Source organism: Macrosteles quadrilineatus, unplaced genomic scaffold (genome assembly GCF_028750875.1).
Source record: "Macrosteles quadrilineatus isolate MER2022 unplaced genomic scaffold, UCM_ALF_1.0 Scaffold_20__1_contigs__length_2534061, whole genome shotgun sequence".
Classification (NCBI taxonomy): Eukaryota; Metazoa; Arthropoda; class Insecta; order Hemiptera; family Cicadellidae; genus Macrosteles; species Macrosteles quadrilineatus.
The window spans coordinates 2384092-2411896 of record NW_026542613.1 but is presented as its reverse complement, the minus strand read 5'-3'; the positions used below and the strand labels follow the sequence as shown (position 1 = coordinate 2411896).

The 27805-nt window shown below is 34.8% G+C and overlaps 2 protein-coding genes across 4 annotated transcripts; one reads left to right on the top strand and one right to left on the bottom strand.

Annotated features, from left to right (window-relative positions):
* Positions 1-1784: 1784 nt before the first annotated feature.
* Positions 1785-10176, bottom strand: LOC129005351 (C-factor-like). Its single transcript, XM_054434210.1, has 5 exons — positions 9934-10176; positions 7865-7919; positions 7465-7655; positions 4728-4877; positions 1785-3695 (listed from the first exon to the last, which is right to left on the bottom strand). Exons 1-5 carry the CDS (start codon positions 10054-10056, stop codon positions 3471-3473), a joined length of 744 nt encoding a protein of 247 aa, XP_054290185.1. The 5' UTR covers positions 10057-10176; the 3' UTR covers positions 1785-3470.
* LOC129005349 (thioredoxin reductase 1, mitochondrial-like) lies at positions 6388-27805 on the top strand. Of its 3 annotated transcripts, XM_054434206.1 has the most exons (9): positions 6388-6521; positions 8059-8235; positions 11763-11983; positions 17734-17864; positions 21482-21711; positions 22719-22936; positions 24814-24996; positions 26357-26715; positions 27401-27805. In XM_054434206.1, exons 1-9 carry the CDS (start codon positions 6449-6451, stop codon positions 27528-27530), a joined length of 1722 nt encoding a protein of 573 aa, XP_054290181.1. In that variant the 5' UTR covers positions 6388-6448; the 3' UTR covers positions 27531-27805. The 3 variants fall into 3 exon arrangements, with proteins under 3 accessions (XP_054290181.1, XP_054290184.1, XP_054290182.1); XM_054434209.1 differs by lacking the exons at positions 6388-6521; positions 8059-8235 and adding an exon at positions 9562-9850; XM_054434207.1 differs by lacking the exons at positions 6388-6521; positions 8059-8235 and adding an exon at positions 10118-10466.

Here is a 27805-nt window from a genome sequence, read left to right as displayed (position 1 = left end):
AGTGGAATACTTGAAGTGAAGTTGGCTTTTATTCTTAAACTGTTAGGGACCTCCTAGTTTATATGGTCTTGCGGCTTCATTGGCAACAAATAATGCAAATGACATAGCAATGGGACATTTCCAAAAAGAAAAAATACTGTAAATTGGCTGTTGCGTATATATTGACGTTTACATATTGTAAATCAACGTATCTTATAAAGGATTATGAGGTCTAGTTTAAAAGGAATATGACCTTTCTGTCATGACAGTAGCTGCTAAAATAGTATTTTCTCTTTGTACCATATTTTACAGCCAAAATGTCGTGTTATTCTCAATAATGTTACCAACCCAGTGCGCCAAAGTCCGTAATATAGGCAGGTGCAAATAATTTGTCAAGATGGGTACCATTTTAGGCAATGATTCTATGTTTGGATTTTGTTAGACACGATAAGAGCAGATATTTCTACATGAATATTTGATATGTGTAGAATAATATGATAAAATTTAGGCAAAAGTGGTGAAAAAGGCAGACACCAACCCGTACAATAGATATAAGATAGTTCAATAAGAAATAATTTAAGAATTTCTGTGATCAAAGGATTTTCCACTGATTTCGTAATAGAACGTTATATTGCAAAACATGACATGATAAAGAGGAAAATTAATTTTAAAATCAGAAAATAACATTGCAAATACTTATTTGGTACAATTCAGTAACCCAATAAATATGTGTGGTTTGAAATACAATTTAAAAATGAACAGCTGTTTTATTAAAAAGTATTATTCACATGGCCAAAATGTAAACAACTCTGTGGAGGGATCTTTAAAGGCTTCTGGGGCAGAGCCCTAAGGGATTTTGCTTAGTTTTTCTTTTGATATCTCATCTACAGACCAAGACCTTTCTTTGGACACCTCTACCAAGTTTCTACGCCCATCCGTTCTCTCAAATTAGTGGGGACAAAGTTTCCAATTAAATATTTAAATTCCCCCATGTTAATCTTATGGGAGAAAATCCAACTTTGATGGCCTGTGGGGCAAAGCCCGAGGATTTTCATTACATGAATTGGTGAAAGGGGGTGTCTACACAAAAAATACTTTATTTTGACACGTCGTTTGTAAAAATCCGTCCATTATTAACGGAGGAGTAGTGTTTTCAAGAAATCGCCTTCACGTATTATATATAAGGATTTTGTCACTTTGTGGTGTTTTTTGTTGGGGTTTTTTCTATGATTGACGACTTCATTGTCAAGTACTAATAGTCTGAATTCGTCATATATTGGATTTACATAAATAAAGTTGTAATTTGTAGAGTTGTATTTTGTATCTTAATATTCAGACTACGGTAAGTCTTTTTTAAACTTTATAATGTATTTTTTTGCGCTTATATTGAATCAGCTTGTGGCAGTGTTTGTTGATTTGTTCAAATTTTTACTGAGCCAGCGTATAATATGGCTACAAATGCATATAAATGATTTAATTTCAAGGGCCTTAGATTAGAAGTTTGTACAGTATTCGTATATTTGATCTGTTTGTTAACCATTGTGGTAGTTTTTATTTGACTCAAACATCCCCAACATTTCATTAAATATCAAGGTGAGCCAAGTAGTGGAGTATTTTTCTTTTAAAAGCTCGAAATTCAAGTACTGAGAGTACTTTAGATAATGCCCTTGTATAAGACATAAATACCACCTGTACCATAACTATCATGATTTAAATAACATAATAAATATGGGGAATAAATCTACTGAATTGTACTTTAATAATTTTTTTATTGTTTACTGATTGAGCTAATACAAAATGCTGACAGTCAAAACCCTATTAATTCAGGTTACTTTGTGCATATTTTTGGTCTTATTAAACTTGTGCAAGGCCTACTGTGACAAATATTAACACAAAAATAATATATTAACATATAACAAGCACGACACAACTTTAACCTAAATAAAATCTTAATATTTTGTGTTGAAACCCTGAAGACAATGCAGATCAATTTCCAGGTTTTTACATATTTAATCAAGCTATAATGTCTCAAATCTTTCTGGCTCTGTATAGCTCGAGAACATCTGGCAAAAATTTGACATTGAAGAAATTAGCTAAACTTATTACTATTACTGACAAACCATTATACATACAGTGTAAACTAAACTATTCATCATCGTGTTTTACCCTCGACAAAGCCTTTTAGTATAAGATTATTGTGCGTTGATAAAATCCCTGTAGCAATATGGTCTAACTTCTTAAATGCATCTTTGGTAAATGCTTTCTTCGTAATAAGAACCAAACAAAAGTCTAAATCGACTAATAGTAAATCTAATACAGTACTACCAAAAGCAACATCTACGACCATTATGTTTATATCATTTTCGTATGTGTTAACTTTATTCTTTCTGTTACAAAAACAAGGCTGTGTTTCAGAAATGAATCGATAATTTTGTGATAAATCAAAAATAAAGCACCACATTAAATAGATGTAGAAACTACCACGTGGTGAATTTTACAGTACTGTATCTTAAGCCAATGTTAGATATTGTCCAAAAAAAGATGAAGAAACAAAATCCCACTTTCTCGGATTGCAAATATTTTACTAAATGTGATTTTGATAGACGTTCATAACAAACTAAATAATAACACATGGTTAGTTCCATCATTATCTTTCCATGCCTCGTTCACCGTGCAGTACAATATGGGGAAATAGTCGTACTATAAATAATACTGGAAACTTTGTTTTGGCTATGCAGGTTCAGAAAACGGTACTCTTGACACTCGAGAACGGGTAAAGAAAATTTTACTTATTGTCTTAATCAATTTATTTTATAGATTGGTATTTTGACTATTGAATTGGATTTTGACTCTGCTTCAGTCAAAATTAGTATAGGCCTATGGTAGTTAGTTAAGAAGCATAGGAAAAATTAAAACCCAAGGAGCGATTTGTGGGTCTTGATGTTTTTAGGAGGGCTAATGTGGCTGAAATTTCCATTTTAAATTGGACACTCTGTACTGCACAGTGAACAGAATGGAGTATAAAAGGAGCTTACTCGATTTTGGCCATCTATGTTATTGACAATATTTAGGTCCCTTTGTGTATGGGCCCCATACAGCCCAGAGCTCCAAGCTTTCAGGGGTTGGTGTCAATAACAACAGCCATAAATATTGTTAACAATATTGTTTTGATTAGATTGCTTAAAAAACTAAATTTTAATCAGCCTTTCAACCTTTAAATAGCGTGTAAACTCGTTTTTAAATATGTACTTTGATTCCAAAAATGTCTGGAGAGAGGTGCCAAAGTTGTTTACAGCTTAGAGCGCTATTCTCACTTAATTCGAGTCTGAGAATAAAAACCATAAACGGTCAACCCTCAGCATCAACCACACACAAATTTGACCGGACAAATTTGAAATTTGATTTGTTTGCTTAATCTTAAAATAAATAAGAACAATAACAAAACTCAACCACGATTACAATCCTTACACTAAACAAGGTAAACCATGCCACTACCAGGGCAGCTGTTTTCCGTCGTACTGATAGAAGCCTCCGTTGTGTTGAGGCCCGAGCTCCTTGAGCAGCTGTACCAGTGCTGGGATGGCAGTGTCCAGTGCGAGGGGTGCCTGTGGACCGCCCATGTCTGTCTTGACCCACCCGGGGTGGATGCTGACCGCTAGAATGTTGTCAGGCTTCAAGTCAAAACTTAAAGAGCGAGTCACTGCATTGAGAGCAGCCTGGAAACAAACGCAACCATTGTCACAATATTACAGGGTAAAGATTGCAGTGCTTGTGCATTTCTTTGAAACTTGTTGATATATTGTTATCAGAGGATTCGCATGACAAATGTCTGTTTGGTTGTATTTTCCAATTTATCTATAGTGCTTAATGATTGGCACTAAACAGTAAACAACACTGCAGTACATGAAGCCTATCCATGAATAGTTAAGAAAGGGATAAGGCTTGCTCGCTGATTCAAACAGGTTTTAAAACCGTGATTCGTAACATTCTAACATTGAAGAAAAAAGAAAAAAAAACAACTTGATAGCTACTTTAAAAATTTATTTTTCCAAATCAACACAATTTTCATTACTTGGTATCTAAGTAAGTGAAATTATGTGTTTACCATGTTCTTAAATTATATTTTGAAAAATAATCAGTAGATTTACCCTTGCGTCCAGATTTTATATTTGCCCTCTAAACTTACTAGTTTCATTTCAATGTATTATGAATCATGTTTTTGGTTAGCAATCATTTCAATGTTGATAAAAACAGGTAACAATGGATCTTACTATTGATTTTTGCACCATGATAACAATTTTTGTTGATATTACGTTCCTTGTACTTAAGATTTTGTGTTTATGAGTTCGATAAGGCTTCAAACATGACCTCGAGCTCACTACAGAAAATGCCACTTTCAGTTCTAGCATTGACCATACGTAGTAGCAATGATATATTAAGGTGATAATTGATATATTTAGATGAGTTGGCTCACTCGGGTGTGCTAAGATTTCAGGCCCAAGGTGGTGATTTCAGTTCACCCTTGTACTGTACCTCACCCCTTGCTTTACTGGATACGCTTCACGCTTCAAGGCATGTGGACAAACGGAAGGATAAAAGAGACGGCCAACCTCATTAAAAAACCAAAAGCTACGGTATCACCCCGGGATTAATCTTAATCCAATCCAATTGTGTAATGATTCTGTTACTGTCCATAAACTTTGACTCAAAGTTGATTAAACCGATTGGTCCCAACAAGCTGTGAGTACCTTGCTGGTTCTGTAGGGGTAGAAGCCACCCTGGTTGTTCTCAGCTATGGAACCCAGTATGGAGCTGATGTTGACGACAGCAGCACGTGCTGAGCCCAGTGGCTGAGAGCTGTTAGCAGCTGACGCCTGCTTCAGCAATGGTATCAGGGCCTACAGGACAACAACACTACCATCAGCAATGCATCATTATTTAATGCCGCCAAGTAGGGATGGACGAGATTGGATTTTTAGTTCGAGACAGGATATTTTATTTCTCATAAAATTTCGAGACGGGATTTCCCTTCTCATACAAAACGGGAAATGCACATTCCACATTTTAACCTGATTTTATAACATTTTTAAATACCTACTGATTTATGACGGACTGGTTAAATACAAAAATAATAATAATAGAAAAAATATTTAAAATCTTTTATTAAAAAACATTAATCAAAAACATCAGTATAAAAAAAACAAAAAGGCCTAAGTTATTAAAAATAACTCTTTGTCATTGGAAACATGGAGATATTAGTAAGTATATAGTTCAACTTTGAAAAATACCAAATTTACAAGTCTAAAACAACAGTCTTACTAGTTAAGAATAAAGTAACAATTCTTTATTAGTCTTGAGTCTTGTGTTATTTTTAGAATGATTTTGGAGTGACTCATTTTGGCTATGTTAACAGTAGTAAAACATGTCTCACACTGCTTGAAACACTAACAAAACTTCTCATCATATGCTATGTCAAAAAAAATAATTATAAAACAATTAAAGCAATATTTCCATGCATGTAAAGAATTAATTAAATAAAAACGCCTTCATAAAGGAAATGCAACATCAACACGCTCCTGTATTGCGGGTATTGCATTGACTTTGTGCAGGCAATTCTCCTCTAAAAAATCTTGACCAAAATAGAATCTCGTCTCGTAGGACGAGATTTAAAATTTAAAAAAATGTCAAGACCCGTCCATCCCTACCGTCAAGCCACCTGGACTCAGGACCGATGAACTTTTTTGTAATGATGTTACCATAGAGACCAAAAAATATCATCCGTTAACATTCATAATGTATATCATGTGTGTCGGTTAGCACAATAGAGTAAAAATTATCCGAATTTTGATGTAATTTGGTGTAAACCAACATAAATTGAACGAGTTCGCAAACCAGCACTATCACTTTGGGAACAGGGTTTTATGTGGTGAAAATTTGCTTTTTCCCATTACGGACCCTCAAAACATAGCATTTTGCAGTTTCTAACCCATTTCGTAGAGGTTTAAAAACATTTAATATATTGTAGCGCTGTTTTACGTGGCTACGAAGAAAATAAAAGAAATGCAGTAATTTTTTAAAGTTTATTTAACTAAGAAAATGGTTTTGACTCGCATGTTAAAACAAAAAATAAATTAAATGAATATTACCTAAAATTTTACTCTGCGTGTTGACTATTACAAGTCTTTCTAATCCACCAATATTACTACAAAATGCCCATCTATCTTTGTTCATTGTATTTTTTAATACTGCATAAACGTTCATAAAAGAATGGAGTTGTTATTTCACAATACTTAAGTATCAACTGCAATATTAAAATTCACTAATGACACTGATATAATTACTTTTGCACACTTTCAAGATAAGAATTGCTAATTGGCACTAGTAGTAGAAAATTAAGTAGTGAAGATGTGTTCTAGGAAGTTGTGTGTTTAGAAAGATGATTGATAAATAAATAAATATTGGAGGAGAGATGAGGGTAGCATGCATTTGTTACTCGATAAAAATCATCTCTCTGCTTCAAATTTCACTCTTGTATAAGTCAGGTAAGATTGCAGACTTTGTACAGCTTTGGTGCTGAAATGTTATAGTATATTTCGTACCTAGGGCCGAAAATGAGGTTTTGCCGGCTCGAGATAGTTTTTAAGTTCGAGACGAAGTCGAGAACTTAATCGATCGAGAGCTGCAAAACCATTTCGGTCCGTGGTACGAACGCTATTTTTCACCACACTATACCCTCTGACCACTATTCACCACCATAATAATGCACACTGATAGTCAACACAACTACAACTTTAATGTTATGTGAAGAAACAATTTGAGGAATCAGGAAAAATAAAAATAAATAGTTGCTAGGCAACGGTGACAATAACATTGCAATGCTATGGATTTTTATTGTGTATTTAAAATGCATTCATGTTTTAAGTAAGCGGACAGCTGATTTTGCGGCCCCGGCCTGTAAAAACCTGCTCGGTCCCCAAATTACGATGACAGCTGGCATGGCCAGCAAAACGTAACTTTCAGCCACCAATTAACGTATGTAATACAGCCAAAAACATCATAGTGTGGTGAAAAGATATTTTAAATCATATGTTTAGCTGCTAAACTGTAGTCTCAGTGTTAACAGATAACACACATGGCCAACACTATAAATTCAAAACCTATTTCAATGTGTATAATATATTATAATGGTGCCACAAATTTTGCAGTGAGATTTTCATCGATTTTTTCTGCTACAAAACTGTAATAAACATAGTGCTGTAGTTTATACAATATACGTTCATGATACAATGCAAACCTTGTTCAACATAAAATAATATCGCATATATTTACGGTAAGTTTTTTAATCACCTTGATAGATACAATTAATCAATCATTGAGATGGGGTGCGTATTTTAACCCAAATATGAATGAAGGATGAGTGTAGAACGGTGTGAGATGATCTGTGTCGCTTTGCTACTGACTAAGATCAGCTGTTACATTACAAACCTTGGTCAACATAAGTGGTGCTACGGTGTTAACTGTGAGGTTCTCAATCATCTGTTCTGCTTTTACGAGGTTCACACGGGTGAATTTTGTGGAAATTCCAGCATTGTTGATCAATACATTCAAGCCAGCATCCCCGACTATGGACGAGACTTCTTTGGCAATTCTGTCATGGCTGTTGAAGTCTTTGAGATCTGTAAAATATATTGATATTAAGTTATGTTATAAAATAACAATTTCAAATATTTTCATAATTGTGTGTTTTTTATAGCAATAATAGTGGTTTGTAAATTTTAAAGTATTTTATAAATTGTACTTCAAAATCAAAGTACATTTATGATGAGGAAAGGAAAGGAATGCTTTGAAAATATTGTTTAGCTTTATTAGCAAAAATCTTCCTTACCTAATTGTAGAACATGAACTTTGCCTGGTGTTGTTTTGACAGCTTCTTGAAGGTTCTGAAATAAAATACTGTAAGTAAATTTGAAAATTTTTTTTTAAAAGTCATTAAACACAATGATTGTAGATTTTAAACAACGAGAACTTCCAAAAATTATAGATACTGTGATTTTCAGCATTTTGTTTTTGTCGTAAAAGGTGCTTCAAGTCCAAGAACTTTAAGAAACCATGTGATTAATTCAAATCGTTATCACTTATGGAATGAAGCAAAGCCATCAAGAAAACATCAACAAAACCACGATAAGGATGGAATCAAAAACGTTCCTGACAATAACTTGAAACATACTGAGAGAAGCTCGCAGACGCATAGAAAAGGTGGGTATAATCAATTGGTACTGGTACTTGGACATCATACATTATGTGGTAGGTAACTGGTTGAATGTGGTTTTGTCCCTTTGGTATTTTCATCCTTTTGTGCAAAATGGTATAACTTATGATTATGTATGAAACACCTTGCACCTTCAAGATTCGGTTGATAGAAAAGAATAGAATTTTTTAAGATTTCGGGGGGGGGGGGTAAGGTGGTCAAACCCCCCCCCCCGAAATCTCAAAATGTTTGCTTGTTTATTGATATATTTTGATCAAACTTGGCAAATTTATTTATTTTATACTAAGCTATTAATATTTTACTAAAAATACACTTTATTAGTTTCCTTGTAGCAGCAAACCTAGGTACTCATTAGACCTAATGTTATTTAAGTATATTCAAATAGATTTAATTGAAAATCAATTCAGACAAATGGAAATTCGCTTAGTCGGCAGGCTATTTGCTGTGGTGGGGGTATTTCTAAATACTAAATACACCTATGTTATTTTTAATAAAACAAACTAATATGATAAGAATGTTTAATATCCTTTAAACATATTACAGCGTAGGGTATTCATTTTTTAGAACCGTGTCATGATATTGCAGTAATTAAATATATAAAATAAAGAAATAACGATATTTTAATTAAATAAGTTGGCCTAAAACAGTAGTTCTACTATATTTAATAAACCTTGTCATAAGTATCACTTTGACACACTTCACATTATCTTGTCCATATTATTTTTAATTAAGTAGAAATAATGTCAATACTTTATAATGTTTTTTACTTATCAGGCTAATTATTGTGTCATTTTTTAATATTAAATTTAATTTTACTAAGTACCTACCTATTAATTAAAAATATTTTCTATAAGTTCTTTGAAACATGGATAGTGAAAAGAAAAGTGAAAACATGAACTGAAATTATTGAAAAATGTCCATCACTGGTTAATTTAATTTATAACTTTAGGCCTTATAATTATTTGGTTATTTGGTACATAATTTACTGAAAATTGTAAAAGTTTTAAAAAGGTTCACTGACATTTTACAATTAATTATTGAGCATTTTCACTAAACATGTAGCTGTAAAAAATCAGAATCAAGCATGTCATGTTACTCATGATGACGATGCAAGTTTTTTTACACGCTGCGTGTGTGAATGTGATACGTGTTCGAGATTGTTCCATTCGAAGGGGGAAATCTTTTCGATTCCAAGAAATATGGCCATTCAATGTCAATGACTAATTAATATATGTGTGGGACTCCGCCAGCTGTAGCGTCAGCGTTCAGCATTGAGGTTGGTCGTGACGCAAGTCTGTCGTCACACTCGTTCACACTGCAGCGAGCGAGCAAGACATCGTTTGTAGTTTCTTTCACATCACCACAGTACACCCTTCAATTCTACAGTGCTTAGATTTTGTTGATTATTATTTATTTGAAACCGACAACTTTGTAACAGCTGTTTATCTTTAAAGTCAATCCCGTGATTTTTATCTACAGTCAGTGGGAGATTTTCTAGTCGAGGTTAAGTTTCTAGATTAGCAGAACTTGTCGCTCCATTTGCACCGGTGTTTATTTGCACAAGTGAACAGCTGTAACTGAACATGGCTCCTACCGGCTCAAGTAAGTAGTTATTGTTTTATAACATGTCTCAAAGATATACAACAACTCATAAATGTTATAGTCTAAATAAATTTAAAACTTACCGTTGCTTGATTTGGGTCCCGACATGTTGCAATAATGTGTTTCACAGAATTATCACTGAGCAGGTTCTTTACAAGCCCGAGACCTATACCACGATTGCACCCTGTTATTAAAACTGACTTCATCGTTATGGAACTTGATGTACCTATTTAAACTTTTATCGCCTGAGATAGGTGGCAAAGGATAATCTAGTGGAAAGTGGAACCTGTTTACTATGGCATCTTGTTTACGTAACCTCTTGTTTCGTAGTGATCGTGATCAAGTCTGGGATGAACGGGGTCAAAGTAAAATCTGTTTTTAAAAGTGACAATCATCTGTTGTTAAATTAAAGTTGTTGTCAATGGATTGAGTTTAAAAGGCGTATTATGTACTTAAAATCGATGTACTAAACATTGTTTATTTTAATATAAATAACCCAAAATGGCTTTTAAAGTGTTGAGACAAACCCTCAATCTAACCTTAAAATATCCTAGTTTTCAGTTTCAGCAACACCGATACATTTCGATTTCATCATTTAGGTTTAGTGATTCAAAAAGTAAGTTTCATGGAATTCCTTATTCTTTGATTCCAAGATGTTTAAGTTTATTTGTCATCATAAAATATTACTCATCCAACCAGCTGTTTCTTAACCTCCTCTAGTCAACATGTTATGATGTTATGTTGTGTATCCATATCAAATCAACTTTGATCTTGTGTAACTTGTTTACCATTGATTTGTTATACATTTTGTTTGATTTTATGGGTGGATGTGTTAGCTATTTGCAGTGTCAATTTGGGCTAGGTAAACAAATTAGTCTAAATTCAGAATCGTCAACAACTTAATAACTAAGAATATAGCTTATGCAAATGTCTAGGTTTAGTACACACATACAAATCTGCATTAAAAACCTTTTCCAAAACTCTTAAGTTAGCCTATTACCTTTGACCATCAATACAATAGTCAATGCTATTACTAAGACCTTGTAAAATAGGCTAACCAAACCAAAATTACTTATCAAACAACACAAACTTACTTAGATCTAATTGTGGTTTAGTCCATCTTTTGCATTAACACTGTAACTTTAACGTAAGTTAACAATTTGCTGTAAAAATGTTGTAAAAAATGCTAACTTATGTTCCTATTTTTAATCCATCCTGTAGCATTTAAGTCAGGTTAAGTGAATTAATATAGTAAGTAAACTTCATAACTTACCTCTCATTGGACAACAAGTACAGTAGGGACCGGTAACCTAAGTTAAACTTAACTGTAAACTTACTTTAAAATTGACAAAATGTAAGTACTAGGGCATAATTATGAATGTAGTGCCTGACTACTTACCTGTATATTATTTTTTATTTAACAGATCATATTTATTTATTTACTATTGATTTAATTATTGTTGTTCACTTTATCTTTGACAAAATACACATATTTTTACTCTTGTCTAGCATTTTTGTGAGTTCACAACTTCATTTAGGTAAGTAGGCCCTAACTTTAACTTATAATTTAATTTATGTGTTGAGTAAATTGTCCACTTTTATCATATATGTAATAGTGCTGAGTTAGTCTCCATAAAAGATCAATTATGTTAGTGTAGGATTAAGTTAACATAGAGCTTTAATTTTAAAGCCGTTAAATTTTTACATGATTTTAACTCTTTTTCTAGTAACTTAATGCCCAAAACCAAGTGATTTAATAAATTTTCCTAAGTTATTTTGAAGTATTTCAATTTTTATCATAGACCTAATTTACCGGAAAACATCTTAAAACTGAGGTATGCAAGATTATTATGGTCATTTTCTTTCACACTAAATTCACAATGAAAGCTTACGAAGTTTGTGGCTTTTACAGGTTCAAAGTACGACTACGATCTGGTGGTGGTAGGGGGCGGCTCCGGGGGTCTAGCCTGTGCCAAGGAAGCTGTCAGCTATGGCAAGAAGGTAGCAGTGTTAGACTTTGTCTCCCCTTCGCCTCAGGGCACGACCTGGGGTCTCGGCGGCACCTGCGTCAACGTGGGCTGCATACCCAAGAAACTGATGCATCAGGCAGCGCTACTCGGGGAGAGTGTTAGGGTGAGTCACTGTCAGATCAGTTTTATCCTTAAATGTGTACAAAATCCAACCCCCAATGCATCACGAAAAAAAGTAAGATACTGTAACCAATGTATTCATAAATTTTAAAAACGTACCCTAATCATATCATATATGAATAGCAACAGTGTCTAGGATACAGCTAACCTGGGAAACAGGAAGACTGGGATAGATTTATGATATGAATATTACGTCGTAAATTTAAGATTTTAACAATAAAAAACACTAGGCCTATATCGTGGAAAACGATCACAATGTTGCCGTGATCTCAGAGTCTTTGTGATCTTAAAAAGTTTCAAAAAATGTTTTTTAGGCGTAATGCAATTGTGGTAAATCGTCATGGATGTTACTGGTGTAATAGGAGGGTCAAATATTGTAAAGAGGAAGTGTTTGGCAATGTTGTGTGAGTAGGCTGGTAGTGTTGTTAAACAATAACTTGTTGTGCTGACCTACTGAAGGCTGTTGCTTTAAGTAGGCCAGTGCACTTGATCAAGGGGTCAGTTTTGTGTGGAGTGGTTTGTGTGGTGCACCGGAGGACAGGGTCCTGCTGGGGGAGCTGGAGCCCAAGGCCCTTGGCCTTGGGTCCAGGTAAGACAATGTAAAGGGTTTTAAAAATTAGGGTTTAGAGTCTTTTCCAAATTGGGGTTTAAGTTCCTAACTCATTTATACAGTTCCAGTCTACTCTACCTTTTTGATTGTTAGTTTAGCTTTGTGTTCTTCGTGTTGTTTTGAGTGATTAATAAAGTTGGGTTTTGTAAGCTAGTGCTGAGTTTCATTCCTGAGCTACGTCACCCAAAGTAACAGTAGGTATTCCAAGGGGAATACGACCGTTACACTGGGATGAAAAGCTGGGGTGATCACTGATGATGTGACCGAAATCGCATAAAAACACCAACAGTTATTTATTTGATAGAGTCAGTGTTGGGGAAGCTACTTTTAAAATGTAGCTAGCTACAACTACTGCTACATTTCCAAAAAAGTAGCTTAGCTACAGCTACAGCTACAGTTCCGAAAAAGTAGCTAGCTACAACTACAGCTACAATGAAATGTAGCTACAGCTACAATTTTAGCTACTTTTCCAAAGACGTTAATTTTTATTCCACGCACATTAGGTAAATGTAAAATTAATTGCAACTACATTTTTATTTAACAAACATTTAAAAAAATGTCAGTATTGTATCTAACATTACTTGGAAAACAAATTATTCATAGATTGTATTTAATTTGTTGGCATTATAAACCTAACATTACAACAACAGAACCAAATAGTTGGGTGTCCCATCATATTTAGTACTTATTTTTAAATATTGCATTATTTTTAAGCATCTTAAAATGTAAATTTCATTAAGTTCAAAGGACATACAACCAAACTATATTTTAAAAGCTCATTTTATTAATTTAATATAGATTCATTTATAGATGTTTTATATCAACAATTAAGACCAATAAAACTGTAAAAAGATTATTAAAAAATACTTTTTTGTGTTACTGAGCCTAGCCTACTGAAATTGGAGTTTATTGCCTTTCTTTACTTTTCATGTTAAAAACGACATTGCTATAACTTTTAAAGTGATAAATTACTTGTTCTACGAATAACACTTTTCAATGTCAAGAAATCGTCCTTTATTGTCATTATGCATAGGGCAAATTGTGCTTCAACCTAGTGTTGGTAGAGAAAACAGTATTCAGCAACTTATCCTGAAATCGGCTTTTAATTTAAACATTATTTAATTTTTAAAGTAAAATAACATGTAGGCCTACTTGGCTATGTAACAAGTTGGCTATAGTAGGCGTGTTCTTGCAAGGACTAAACATATATATTCATAATAATTGAACTTGGAACTTGGTATTCATCTTAAGCCATAGCCTCAGCCCTATACAAGAGCTGTTAGCAGGAGCAAACTATGCTATTTTTTCAATGTAAGTTTCATGTTATATGGAGATTTTTTCATTACAATTATCATGTAGTCTAGGCATATCTTAAATCTCATCAGGTAATTTCCTCATTGCTAATTTAGTAAACCTTTGAAAAATCTTCGTAATCTAACCAAAGAAGGGCTTGTGATGATAAACCACAATCAACAGCTGAAGCAAAGGTTGATAGACCAGCTTTCTCATTATTTTAAGGAGTGTTGGTTCCCATTAAACCCCAAGTTGAAGCATTATCGATATAATAAAGAAACTAAATTACTAATTCCCCTGTCCTGTCAATCACTTGCAAGCATTCAATTCAATAGTTCTCTTCTTGTCACCGTACCGTTTAAACGTCGTCTGCATCTAGCGATTTTATTTAATCTGACAGTAATCATAGAGTAGTAAATTAAGGAAATGAGAGCCAAAAATGTGGATAACACTCATTTAATGGCCTCTATGTCCACACAACGTTGTAATAAGGAATGAAACGGCTGCAACCAGCTGTTTGAAGCCAAGAAAGTAGGCCTAATTTTTTTGAAAATCTCAGTTTGAATTTGAAACAGGTTGTTTCACGTAAGGTTGAGGTTATGATAATAATCACTATCTCAAACAAATGTTGATGTAGCGAGAAAAGTAGCTAAAATTCCGCTACAACTACTTTAAAAATGTAGCTAGCTACAGCTAAAGCTACAAATTCTTAAAAGTAGCGTAGCTACAACTAACGCTACAAAAAAAGTAGCGCGCTACTGTAGCGTCGCTACTTGTAGCAGCTACTTGTAGAGAAGTTTTCCCAACACTGGACAGAGTTAGGCCTACTTATCACAAAAGGTGTCGATGAATGTGAGAAATCATTACGGAAGCTACTCAATCATGGGAAATCATCAGTGATGTGCCGCAATTACTTGAAATTCTCACAACATTAGTCATATAATAGTAATTTCATGATTTCAACATTTTCTTTAACATTACTTGGCAGGTTTTATTTAGTAGGTAACCACTTACAGGAGATAACAACATGTTTTGCTTTAATGGGATTTAATAAATACAAACAGTAACTGAACTGTAAATGAATATATAACAGACTAGTATTTAAATACTTACATCTGAGTATTAACATTGAGTAAACGATCTTAAAATAAAAGGTATTCAACAATTAAAACTAAATGTTCTGAACAAATTAATTTTTTTTTTTTTTGCTTGAGCCTGTCAGCTGTTGACTGTCGAGTTAGGGAGGTTTTACTGTAGTATATTTTAGTTAGGTAAGCCTAGTTAAATTTTATATACCGGTATAGTCTAACCCGTCGATTTCTGTATTGTACAATATAATGCTCATAATAACAATTGTTATATTTGCACATTTAGCCATACAATTCATGTATTAATTTTTAATTCTATTTATCTAAATTGCAAAATTGTGTAGTACTGAATACAAGTTTTTTGTCAGTTTCAATTAATTATAGCAATTGTTTTTACTTATCAGAGATGTGTCGATGAATGTGAGAAATAATTTTTTCCTAAACCTTATCACCGAATTCCTCTGTTATCTACAAATTTTAATTTTCAATTTTGTCTGATAACTTTCTAACCAGTTGGCCTACTTTTTAACCAGTACCAATCATATAGATCAAAGTATAAAAATATCCGTGGACTAGATATTTCTTTACATTTGTTTCTTTATATACATTTTTTATTTTTAGACTGTAACAATAAAAAAAAGTTTGCTTATTAAAGTACAATGAGTTTTGTGTCAACAAAGGTAAACTTTTCAAGTCTATTAGGCTATGACAAATTAAAATTCCAAGGTGGAGACAGATAATGGGTGTAATCTAGAAGAGCCTAGTAGTAAGGTAATTGAAGGTCAAATGATTACATAACTATTGGCTCACCAACCTGTTTGTATATTGACTGAGGTAGTCGTACCGCATTGATCCATTACTTAAAATTTAACACTTGGACTACCTTGTCATGTCATACCCTACTGTTACCATGACATGACCATCGATCATTATGTTGCAAGATCTTCTGTTGAAACTTTTGAAGAATGTACTTACTAGCCTACCGGTACTTAATTTTGAATATTTGTGACGCTGATAACATTTTAAACATAAATTATGAAACATCAAGTAAAATGTGTAGTACTAACCAGTAAGTTATGAAAAAACTAGCCTAAATTATCAGTGTAATGATTGGCAGGAAAAGTTATAGATTTTAACTTAATTTTGTAAAATTGTTACTATAGCTTACTGAATTACTGTAGTGAATAATTTTACGGAAAGTCAAATTTTACGGAACATGTACGATGCTGATCAAGAAGTTATTTATTGAATAATTTTGTAAATAAGCCAGTAGGCCTAACAATATCCATTTTGCATGGATACTCATATTGAGTACCTTAATAAATTGATTGGAAAACAACTGCTTTGTAATAAAACTCCATGTTGAATAATCGGTTGAGGACCATTAATCTTTTACGGAGCGAAAAATAATGTTACTATCAACATTTTTTATCTGGTTTCTTAATCAATCATGTCATAAATTGTCTATTATCTCTTAAATATTATGTCTGAAAGTATTGTTTTGGATCATTTACGTTAAACAATCATGTGGCTGGTTAATGTGAATTCCCGAAGTTAGCTTCTTTAAAACTTTTTAGATGTAGTATTTTGAGATTTTATGTTGTATTCACTGTTACTTGTTTTAAACTCAATAAACTGGGATTTAAATTTGCTTTGGTACACTGTTAACCTAGTACTGGTACTTATTAGTCAGGGACTCCGAAAACAATGTAATGATTTCTTTGAGTTAATTTTGATTCCATTAGGCCTAATTAATGTTTAGTGAATATTCATATTATGCGGGCATTATTCGTTTCAGTGCTTAATTTGAGGCAATACACAAAAAAATAAGAACAAAAATTGACAAATTTAGAGGATGTCTGTATCCGTCTGATGCAAATGTTTTGACTTTTAAGTAGTTCTGTTTTAAAGAAAATGGTTTAACCAAACCAATAGGCTCTTGATGTTCTGGTCTTGTTACCATTTAATGTCCACATTCCATTATAAACCATTTTTGTATTGTGGTACTTGCTGTCTGTTAGTGACACTGCAAGATGTCTGAGGGAAGTAAACTAGAGAATTTTTTTGTCAAAGCGGCTCAATTTCTAGAAAAAAGGCAGGGTTCACTTGAGCGACATACATATCTGGTACTTACTTTCCGTTTCCGGAAATCAGACTTCGCTTTTCCAAAAATTAGCTACCGATATGGCTTTGTCATTTGCATGTAAAAGATCATCTTATGTGCAAGACTGGTCTAGACGTGGGCAGATCAGCAGATGGCCAGGATCCTGAACAGCACCACACGCGCACAAGATGTTTTCTTATAGATATGTTTTTCTATATCTGGTAAGCAATGAAAACAAAGGAAAGTATGCGAGCTGCAGCGCGATGACCGGCCGCTCGTGTGAACGCTCCCATATGGCTGTACGTGTATCGTTACGCCGCTAGAGCTATTGACTTGCTACCCGTGATAAGTTGCGACACTTGCCTGGGAAGCGGGGTCTGGCAATGGTTTGTGACACCAAGCTCGATCGCTGTCGCAGTACGCTCGTGTGAACGGCTCCATTTGATCCTGTCCTGTGGACCTAGTCAAGCCTAGTCAGCTGGATGTTTCACTCGTGTGAACCGTGTGTAAAGCTCTACATAAAATATTGCATTACCCTGTTACCAAATACTTGTGACATGAATAACCTCCAGATGTATTTTTCAATTTCCTTATTTCACTTCAAGAATTTTTTAAATGGTTATGTATTTTGCTTATAGGAGGCAAAAGAATATGGCTGGGAGATTGAAAACCCGGAGAAGATCAAAATCAACTGGGAGAAACTGACAGAGGCTGTGCAGAACCATGTTAAATCTGTCAACTGGGTGACTCGAGTCATGTTGCGGGAGAAGTGAGTTGTCCCTAGCCTAGTTTGGAGTAACTAAGTAACCTAACCTAATGTGTAGAACAGTTCTGGATAGGAGTCTAAGGGGCGGTTTGGGAGCTCGGTATTAGCGCTAGTCCGCGACTAAATCCGGATATTTCCGGTATTTTAGGCTGCCGCCTCGAAAACGGGTTTGTGAGCTCGGGATCAGTTAGGCGTGCGCCTAACTTGTGCAGGGATAATCTCGCGCCTAAATATTGTTGGTTTGGGAGTCAAGTAGACTTAGGCGCCAGCCCAAGAGATAGTCTCGGTGGGTTTGGGAGACCAATTTCGGGACTAAGAGATATGTTTTCGTCATAAAAATCAGTGAGTTTAGTCCCCAACTTTAGTCCTGCCAGGGGGCAGGTCTAAGTCGACATCATGCCGGTATTAGCTCATTAGCAAGTTAATTGTTTACATATTAAGTAAAAGAATGTTATATTGGAATTCGTTATTAAATTCCGAACAATTTCATTACCCTCAAAGTATATTTGATAAAAGTTTTTTTTTAGGTTTCTGTTGTTGAAAATAATAAAAAAATCTTGCGGGAAGTAATTTAACGAAATATTATTTTGTTTTTGTCTTAACTGTTAACTTCAATAAAAATATGGAGCCTGAATATAATTTATTTCAACTGATAGTTTGGTTATAAGCACCCGTACCTTACCTTAATTATAAATATTATATTAGCTTGGAAAAAATTAGCAACCGCATACATGCCCCCCCCCCCCCCACTCACCTCCTACGAAAGAGTGAAGAGATAATAAACAAAACATAAAAAAACTGCAAATAGCTCACAGTTATAATCGTTTTATTTTTATTGCGTATCAATAATCCCGCCACAGAAAACCTACAGACTACGCGAATATCCAATAACCTAATAGGACTTTCAATTAAATTTATTTAAATAGCTTTAGGTTTAACAAGTAACTAGAACTACCTACGTGTAAGTATACTACTACAGGGAGGGCAATAAAGTGTGTTTTTACTAAAATATTAACAGCTTTATATAAAATAAATAAATTTGCCAAGTTTCATCAAAATATATCCATAAACTACAAAACTACAACAGTTAACTTCTCCATGAGAATCACATGGAAGTTTTAAATTTAAGATTTGTTGAATAGTCTCTGTAGCCATTAACCGTACAAAACATTTTAAGATACTAATTTGTTTTTTATACTCTTTAAAATATTTTAAAGATAAAGATTTATGTTTTAGGGGGTTAAAATTGAGGTAAAAAAACTATTTTTATCCCATAAAACCCCGGGTTCCCATGGTCTGATCATGCTGGTTCGTGAACTCATTAAGGTTTATCGCGCCTTACACTTTCATGCAAAATGTTATCAAAATCAGACAAAAATTACTCAAGTTGGCACGTTCATGGACGTGTATATAATCTATGGGCTATACATATATAAACATTAGAACGAATAGGGACGAACGAATAGGGGATGTTTTTGGCCTCTAGGGACATCAAAATGGAAAAGTATATCGGTCCCGGAACTAAGTGCTACCTACGGTAATAGCTACTTCCCTATAGGAAAGTTAGATAAAAGAGTGTCATGTTTAAAAATTTTTTAATTGACAAAAATGTTTTTGTAAGTATTATCAGATAGGTATACATTTGCTTCACACTATCATAACCTCCGCAATTACTTAAAATACTCTTTATTTTATTTCCGTCAATACCCATATATTATACAGGGCAATTGCTGTTTAATTTTGAAGCTTTTTATTGCATGAAACCGAGTTTCAGATGTTACCGTTCCACACACAGGGTAATCTTTGTTAAATGATTAGGCTACCTAATGTTTTTGATCTCTGAAAGAAATCATATTGATTTTCAGAAGCCTATGTTGCTCTGTACGTATTTATAAGGTGTAGTACCAGAAATAAAACATAGCCGTCATTGAGATGTAAATAAACGATCTTACAAAACTAAATTTTTGCAATGGTACAATGCAGAAACTTAAACCATAGTCTACTAATTATCCACCGTTGATATACCATGATAAAATTGTATCCATCTTCAATTGTTCATCGTTTGTTGTTGTCAACGGTAACGTGCTCTGCAGTGGCCGTTGCCAACGTCAAAACATGAATTCCCCGCGATTCCCTGTCCATCTAGCTGCGCTGCAACTTAGGCGCGACTATACTTGATCTACGACCATTTCAACTTAGGCGCGAGCTCCCAAGCCTGGTTTCTTGTCCGGGGACTAAAGTTAGGCGCGTCTAACACTAGGCGCGTACTAGCTGGGCTCGAGCTCCCAAACCGCCCCTAAACGTCCAATATATTCGGGTCGTTCAGGCCAACAGTTGGGCCAAGGGATTGGTTCGAGCTGGAAATAATTTTCAAGCCGGGTCATTTATGTTAAACAAGTGCAAGTGTCTTGATTTTTTTACCATGAAGATATTTTGTCTTTGCGATCACAGAAAGTGTATGCAATGATGTGTGACTGAGATGACTACTTTTGAGATGACACTAGATGATTTCATCTTGATGGCGGGTTATGGAGTACAAAATTGTATAACCCAATGTTAAGTATACAATTGATGGTTTAAAAAATTTAATTAATATACACACAAAGGGATTTAGAAATTTAGTAAGAAAATATCTCCAAGATAAAACTTGTTATTCTGTACAAGATTTCTTTTTATAGCTCTATCAATCCATCCAATAATCTTTTCTATAAAAATAATTTTCAATGATTATGGGAAAAACTACAAATTATAAGATCTGGTGAATTTAATAAACTTGTCTTTAGCCCTTCTTGTTAGGCCTATATAATCAACCAAAAGAGTAAAAACAAATCAACTAAATTCATATTAAATACACTACACCATTAACATGTACGAATAAATTAAATTGTTAAGGATTGCATAAATAAGAAACATAACGTTCTTGTTTGTGTTTTGTTTCTGTGACTATTCATGTATGTATGTACAGCTTGAATAAAGATTATTTTATTTTATGATGGGGAAATTCGCTAAGTCTGGTGCAGACCGCGCAGACACCTAGTTTCATGCAAAACTAATAATTTAACTGCTTTTAAATTTCATCATACTAACAAAAATATTATTATTGTATTTCTTGAAGTGAGCTAATTTAAGAATTAACCAAATAATTGACTGGTTAAAAGAATTTTTGTTAATGCTGTATTCTAAGAAATTTAAAAGAGTCGGGTGATCCCAGATTTTCAATATTCATTATAAATTTACACACTTGAAACAACATTCTTAAACAAATAAACCAGCATCTGGTTTAGGTCTGTTGTTGAACAAATACAAATATTACCTTAAACACTAAATAAACATCCCTCACTGACAACATTGCTCACTACCATCAATACTTCTTTTTAAATATATAATTACATGTATGGAAAAAAGTTTTTCCCTTGTCTTAATGTAACACAAGAGTAGTCATTGTGATGATAAAGGCCTGTGGACAAGTATCATGAGTTTTCAATCTGTATCAAAATATTCAACATACCTATGATATCTATGTTCCTAGCCACAAAAACAAAGAAGTATCCACATAAATGTTACTATATTACTGCAAGATTCAATTGAGATTTATTTAATCATATGATTTTATCTTGCAGGCAGATTGAGTATGTGAACGGCCACGGAGAGTTTGTGGATGACCACACGATGTTGGCGCGACTCAAGAACGGCAAGGAGCGAACGCTGACTGCGGACAAGTTTGTGATTGCCGTCGGAGGCAGACCCAACTACCCTGACATCCCCGGCGCCAGGGAACATTGCATCACCAGCGACGACATCTTCAGTCTACCCAAACCTCCAGGCAACACGCTGATCATTGGTGCTGGCTGTATCCTTTACATTTATACTAGAAATGGTTAAAACAAAGTAAACATGAACTCTATATGACCAATCACAAGCCAAAACAAAAATTTGTGATCCTGACGGCTGTTTGTTTGCTCAAATAGAAGGAGGTTATGGTGTTTCATTTCATTTATTTATTTCATTTCAAGAGCAAATACACCAATACTTAATAGGAAGCATGATGCATCATGGCTGCATACAAAAGAATATACAGAAAGACATTAGTGTTGGTTGGTTCAGTTCACTTGGGGACAGTGATTTTTAAATTCAGTTTGTCAGTTTATATTTTACACTGCATTTCCTCACATCTTTGAGGCCGATTTTGGGCCTAAGGCCACAAAGTGTGGATTTATCTTGGGTAGAAAACATCGCCGGCCAGGGAAAAAGATCTACCCAACTTGGATGGATGACTGGTGTTTTTGTTGCTCTTAAATAAGGACTCTTGTACTTATAGGTTGAAAGTGTATTAGTGTGCTTCTGACCTAGGTTTACTTGATGGATCAAGGTAACTTAAATCGTTTTAGAAAAATAACCGTCAAATCTCAAAAAATCAAAAAAAGTAAAATCAATACCGTACTCAAACTAAAAGTAATCTGGAAAATCAAATGCCCTAAACTACATGTACCATTTTGTTCAAAAGTTTTAACATATCCCACAGAAATCAGTGATTGATACTTATGACTCAGTTCTGAAATTGTCGTCGTCTTTAACAGGACATGTTGAAGGATCTCTACCTCTATCAATAGTTATCAATGGAAACAAGCCGGTCTAGCAGAACGCAGGACTTAGGTCCGCAAGACCACAAGTTCAAATCCTCCTAATCACCAATAGATTTAATCTAATGATAATGGCGCGACACTCTAGGACTAGCCTAAAGTAATGGGTTAATCGGTTCCAGACTAGAGTCCAGCATTCTAGTATGTAACGTACGGTAAAAAAATTAAATAATCAACAGTGAAAAGTGTGTACATTTCCTTAACGAGTGTGGTGTAGACATCGGTCTGGAGTGTGCTGGGTTCCTGCGAGGGATGGGTATGCAGGCTACAGTGATGGTGCGCTCTGTAGTGTTGAGAGGCTTCGACCAACAGATGGCAGAGCTGCTCACAGAGGAGATGGTAGAGAGAGGCATCAAGTTCCTGTTGAAGTGTGTCCCGCTCAGCGTCACCAAGAAGGAGAACGGCGCCTTGCGAGTGCAGTGGAAAAACCTGCAGGTCAGTCTTGCCAAAAAGCTTACTAGTCGTTAAATCTAGCACGGTTGTATGATGGTTACATATTAAATGACCTGAAAGTTCTAAGGAAAGAAACTAGTTGTCAAACCAAAAACTGTGGTTGGATAAGGTAATAATTTTATTTTATCAATAAATGACTTGATATTTAGTAATAGTCAGCCAGAGAAAGGCACATTTAATCCTTAATAAAGAATTTGGGTGTAATAATGCATTGTGTACTTTGGCTAAGGTTTGCAGTAGTGATGGTCAAAACCAGAAATTTTGAATCTTAAATCTCAAAACCTAGACGCAAAACTTTTAACTTAGCTGATTACAAGGTTTAAGGTTACCAAAAAATACAGGTAATATTAAAATGTTAAAAGTATGCAATCAAATTGAAAGAGGTCGACTCCTGACACCGACATAATAACATAAATATGTGGCTGAAAAACCCGAAACAACATAATTTTTTATAACATTAAAATAAATTAATCTCTTGACACAAACATTTTTAGAACATTTTGTGGTAAATATTTATTTGTGTTTATTAAATCTCGCTATGAAACTGAGTTGTATGTTGTTCCAGTTATAGTATTTAATATGCCTTTTGAAGTTCAAAATCAGAATACAATATACAGTTTTCATTACTCTGCTGTTAATGGTGATCTGTTTGATCTATTGCTACCAGCTTGTGTGAAAAGTGGAAACAGTGTTAGACACAATAATAATGACGGAAAGTATGTCAGCAGTTTCAAGAATAAAACTGCCAAAATCTTCAATTACGAAACTTATGAATCTCGAAACCGAAACATTTCCAAAGTTTTGATGGTTTTGAAATTTGAGATTTGGTTTTGACAAATCACTAGTTTGCAGTAATATCATCATAACACATCACTAGTATAAAGATTATATTTCTTCAATAGGTACAAAAAATTTAAACACTAAGAAAGAAGTATCAATATTTGTTTTGGAAAACGATTTATCTTACTTTGTACTCATATACCGCAGTGCGGAGTTTAAATTCAAGTATCCTAACCATTGATTTTTGCACGATCTAATTAATACATTTTCTACCTTAGTTTGTTACTGAGATAGTTGATACCGCATAGAAAATTATGTAGCTTACAGTAAGTTGTCGTATTCATTTTGGTTAAAAATTTGGTAAAGTAATAACTACCATAGTTATTTTAGCACACACTTTCTGTGGCTCAATTAACAATGTTTATTTTGATTCAAACACTTTTGAAAACTTTAACATGTGGTTGGAATTAATAGTCAAAGCATCGCGTTGTTTTAATGTTACAAAGCAAACAAGTGTAGTGCGAGGGTGTCCACTGCCCAGCTGACTGGGAAAACCTGTCATTATTGTTCTTACTGTATGTTCCATCTCCATGGCTTGCTGGATACTTTTTTTTTTTTTTTTAATAGAGGGCCAGGCTTCAAGTAACCATGGGATTGCATCGCAGCTAGAACAGCTTATTGTGCACCCTCATTCACAGGTCCTCATTCTTTGTCAAATCCCAGGTCCTTTGTGAACCGTGAGATCCTTTTGACAATGGTGACCCGTTCTTCCCTTTGATCTCCAGTCGATAGGCCAAGGGATCTCATGCGCAGACCTTGCAGGGCTGGGCACATAAATATCACGTGGAATGCTGTCTCCTCCTCCTCTCCACATTTCCTACATAAGAGGCTTTCAACTTGAATTCCCATCTTGTGTAAATGTCCACGGAATACCCAATGGCCGCTAATAAAGCCAACCACCTTCCTCAGGGTCTTCCTACTCAGCCCAAGGGCTTCTGCCGCTATCGCACCTGTAGGTGCCTTCAGCATTCTCTTTGACTGTGGCTTGCTGGATACTGATAATGATAACGATATTTCAGGATGACTCTCAGTACGAGGCAGAGTTTGACACTGTGCTGATAGCCACAGGTAGGAAAGCTCTGACGTCCGAACTGAATGTGAGCAACGCCGGAGTACAGGTGATCCCGGGCAACAGCAAGATAGACGCGAGAAACGAGCAGACCAACGTGCCTCACATCTACGCAGTGGGAGACGTCTTGCATGTGAGTCGGATGTTTCCACTATAAACATTAAGCGGATAAAAACTTCTTCAGGGAACGTGCAGGACAAAAATTTCTGGGTGGTTAATGCACTTCCAGCTCACAATCTAGGCCTACGTAAATATTTTGTAACCACTTGCTTTTGCAGAGTGACTGATTTGATGTCTTTCTGCTATTATCTTTTTCTCTTTTCCACTAACTCGTCTGGATGTTTATCTCTCAGCCTGTCTAAATCAAGGGAACTTTCAACCTTTTTAATACTACACAGTGTAGACTGGTGAGGTCATTGTTTAATTTTGGTGGGTTAATATTACTGATTGTGTGTATTAAAAAGTACTTGCTCTATTCTGGGAAGTTAGAAAACTTAAATTGTGATCAGATTTTCACAATTTATTCCAAAATACTGAATAAAAAAGTATTTTGATAAAAAAGTTGAATTTTAAAAGATTAAGAATCATCATATCTTTGACTTTTGGTTACTGAAGTAGACATACCATCTGTATGGACCAGGTCCGTGAAGTTGGCGTACCCATATTAGCGTATCCACTTTTGATCATACCAATCGTTAGTTCATCGTTAGTTCTCGATAGTTACCAAATTTTGTCGTTAGTTCTCAAAAAATAAAAAAGTTATAGCCGATAATAAGTACCCACTGTATTGTATGCCATATTGTATAACTGTGAAGTTAGCGTACCCACTTTGTATGCCTCGTAACTTTTTTACTTTTTGAGAACTAACGTAAATATTGGAGAACTATCGAGAACTAACGATTGGTATATAGATATAAGCATTTTTATTCAAAAAAGTGTGCCCGCTGGAAATTCTATAATTGTGAAGTTGGCGTACCCACTTTGTATGCCTCGTAACTTTTTTATTTTTTTAGAACTAACGAAAAAATTTGGGAACTATCGAGGATTAACGAAGAACTAACGATTGATATATAGATGTAAACATTTCTCGTCAGAAAACGGCGCGCGCTAGAACCCGGAAGTGTGAAGTTAGCGTACCCACTTATTTACGCTATAAATAATTATTATAGGCTAATAATTAGCCTATAATAATTAGGTATATTCCTGGGCACACATATCAAAAATTTCAAAAGCCGTTCAAGAACGGCTATACTTTTTTATTTTTTGAGAACTAACGACAAAATTTGGGAACTATCGAGAACTAACGTTGAAGGTATGATCAAAAGTGGATACGCTAATATGGGTACGCCAACTTCACGGACCTGTATGGACCAGCTACTGAGGCTAATTTTTTTATTCAAAAACTTTTTGTTGAATGAGTCGCTCACCAAGTCATCCATCCTGTTATTTAATAAAGGTTCGGGTATAACTTGCTATTTTCTATTCGCCCGCAGGAGAAGCCAGAACTGACACCAGTGGCCGTGCAAGCAGGCAAGCTGTTGGCCTCCAGACTGTACGGAGACGGCAAGACACAGATGGACTATCACAATGTAGCTACTACTGTGTTCACGCCTTTGGAGTACAGCTGTGTGGGCCTCAGTGAGGAGGAGGCCGTCAAACAGTTGGGGGCCGACAACGTGGAGGTTTACCACGCGTACTATAAGCCTACGGAGTTCTTCATACCGCAAAAGAACGTGAAACACTGCTATCTGAAGGCCATTTGTGAGAGGAGGGGAGACCAGAAGATACTAGGATTGCACTTCCTGGGACCCGCAGCTGGGGAGGTTATGCAGGGATACGCTGCTGCGCTCAAGTGAGTATAAAAATACATGGTACTAATAAAAGTGGTTTGCAATTCTATTAAACTTTTTTCGACTAAGTACCAAGGGTTGTCCAATAAGTTAATCTTAATTATTTGGATGTTCAGTAGAGTTCTGGTGTACCCTGCTATTTCACAAACTATAGGTTGGAAATTATTTAATTATATAAAAAAAAAATACATAACTAACTATGACACTTTGAACGTCGTCAAAGCCATGTCATCGCAAATGTTGGAAAAGCTTGCAGTACTTTGCCAAAGCTGGCAATATTGCCAAAGTTAGGGATATTGATATGCTGTCGCATAATGAGCAATAACACCAAGAACATTAAAATGCTAGCAATGATTTCACAAACTTCAGCAACGCTATTGATGTCGTGTGGGTGTATATCTCGTGACACCGGCCTTTAACGCCCATATCTTGTGATCGCATCTAAATTATTGACATTTGTGAAAGTTTCGCCATCGATAGGTTAATATTATTTATTACATCTGCTTATTCTGAATATAGTTCAGTCCCAGTTAGGAAAAGTGTGATGTACTGTATCTTAACTCTTAACACTCTCACTCCATTCATCCTTGGCTTAAAATACGTACCTTTGTATGGTCGCCATTTCAGTTAAAAGTATTAATGGTATTAGGAATAATGTGTGTAACTGTAATGTGACTTGTGTTCCAGGGCTGGTATCACCTTCAAACAGTTGGAAGGTACAATAGGAATACACCCTACTGTTTCGGAGGAATTTACCCGTTTAGTCATCACTAAACGATCCGGCCTAGACCCCACCCCGCAGAGTTGCTGCAGTTAAACAGTTACAACTCCGTCTGCGATGAACAACAAGCGTACAATACTCACTCGCACCCCACCCCCCCCACCCACTCCAGTATTGGTGTCTTTACTCACTTGATATTTATCCTTGGAAGCTTTGTTAGGTAAAGGGCGCTCTTATTTGTTAAGTTTACATTTGTCATCTTTTAGAACTTTTTTTTGTCAAACTATGTTTTTAATATAAATTTGCGAGTGTAAATAATTATTAAACATTTAGCTACTGTAATTTGTTATAATAAATAAGTTTTTTTTAAA

Bases quoted from the DNA above. Each gene is read 5' to 3' on its own strand.
- LOC129005349 (XM_054434206.1), top strand. From the start codon at position 6,449: ATGAGGGTAGCATGCATTTGTTACTCGATAAAAATCATCTCTCTGCTT. The intron at 8,236-11,762 runs GTGGGTATAATC...TGGCTTTTACAG, and splicing joins CTCGCAGACGCATAGAAAAG to GTTCAAAGTACGACTACGAT. The intron at 22,937-24,813 runs GTCAGTCTTGCC...ACGATATTTCAG, and splicing joins TGCAGTGGAAAAACCTGCAG to GATGACTCTCAGTACGAGGC.
- LOC129005351 (XM_054434210.1), bottom strand. From the start codon at position 10,056: ATGAAGTCAGTTTTAATAACAGGGTGCAATCGTGGTATAGGTCTCGGG. The intron at 7,656-7,864 runs GTAAGGAAGATT...TATATTTTACAG, and splicing joins AGTTCATGTTCTACAATTAG to ATCTCAAAGACTTCAACAGC. The intron at 4,878-7,464 runs GTTTGTAATGTA...GTTGTCCTGTAG, and splicing joins CACCACTTATGTTGACCAAG to GCCCTGATACCATTGCTGAA.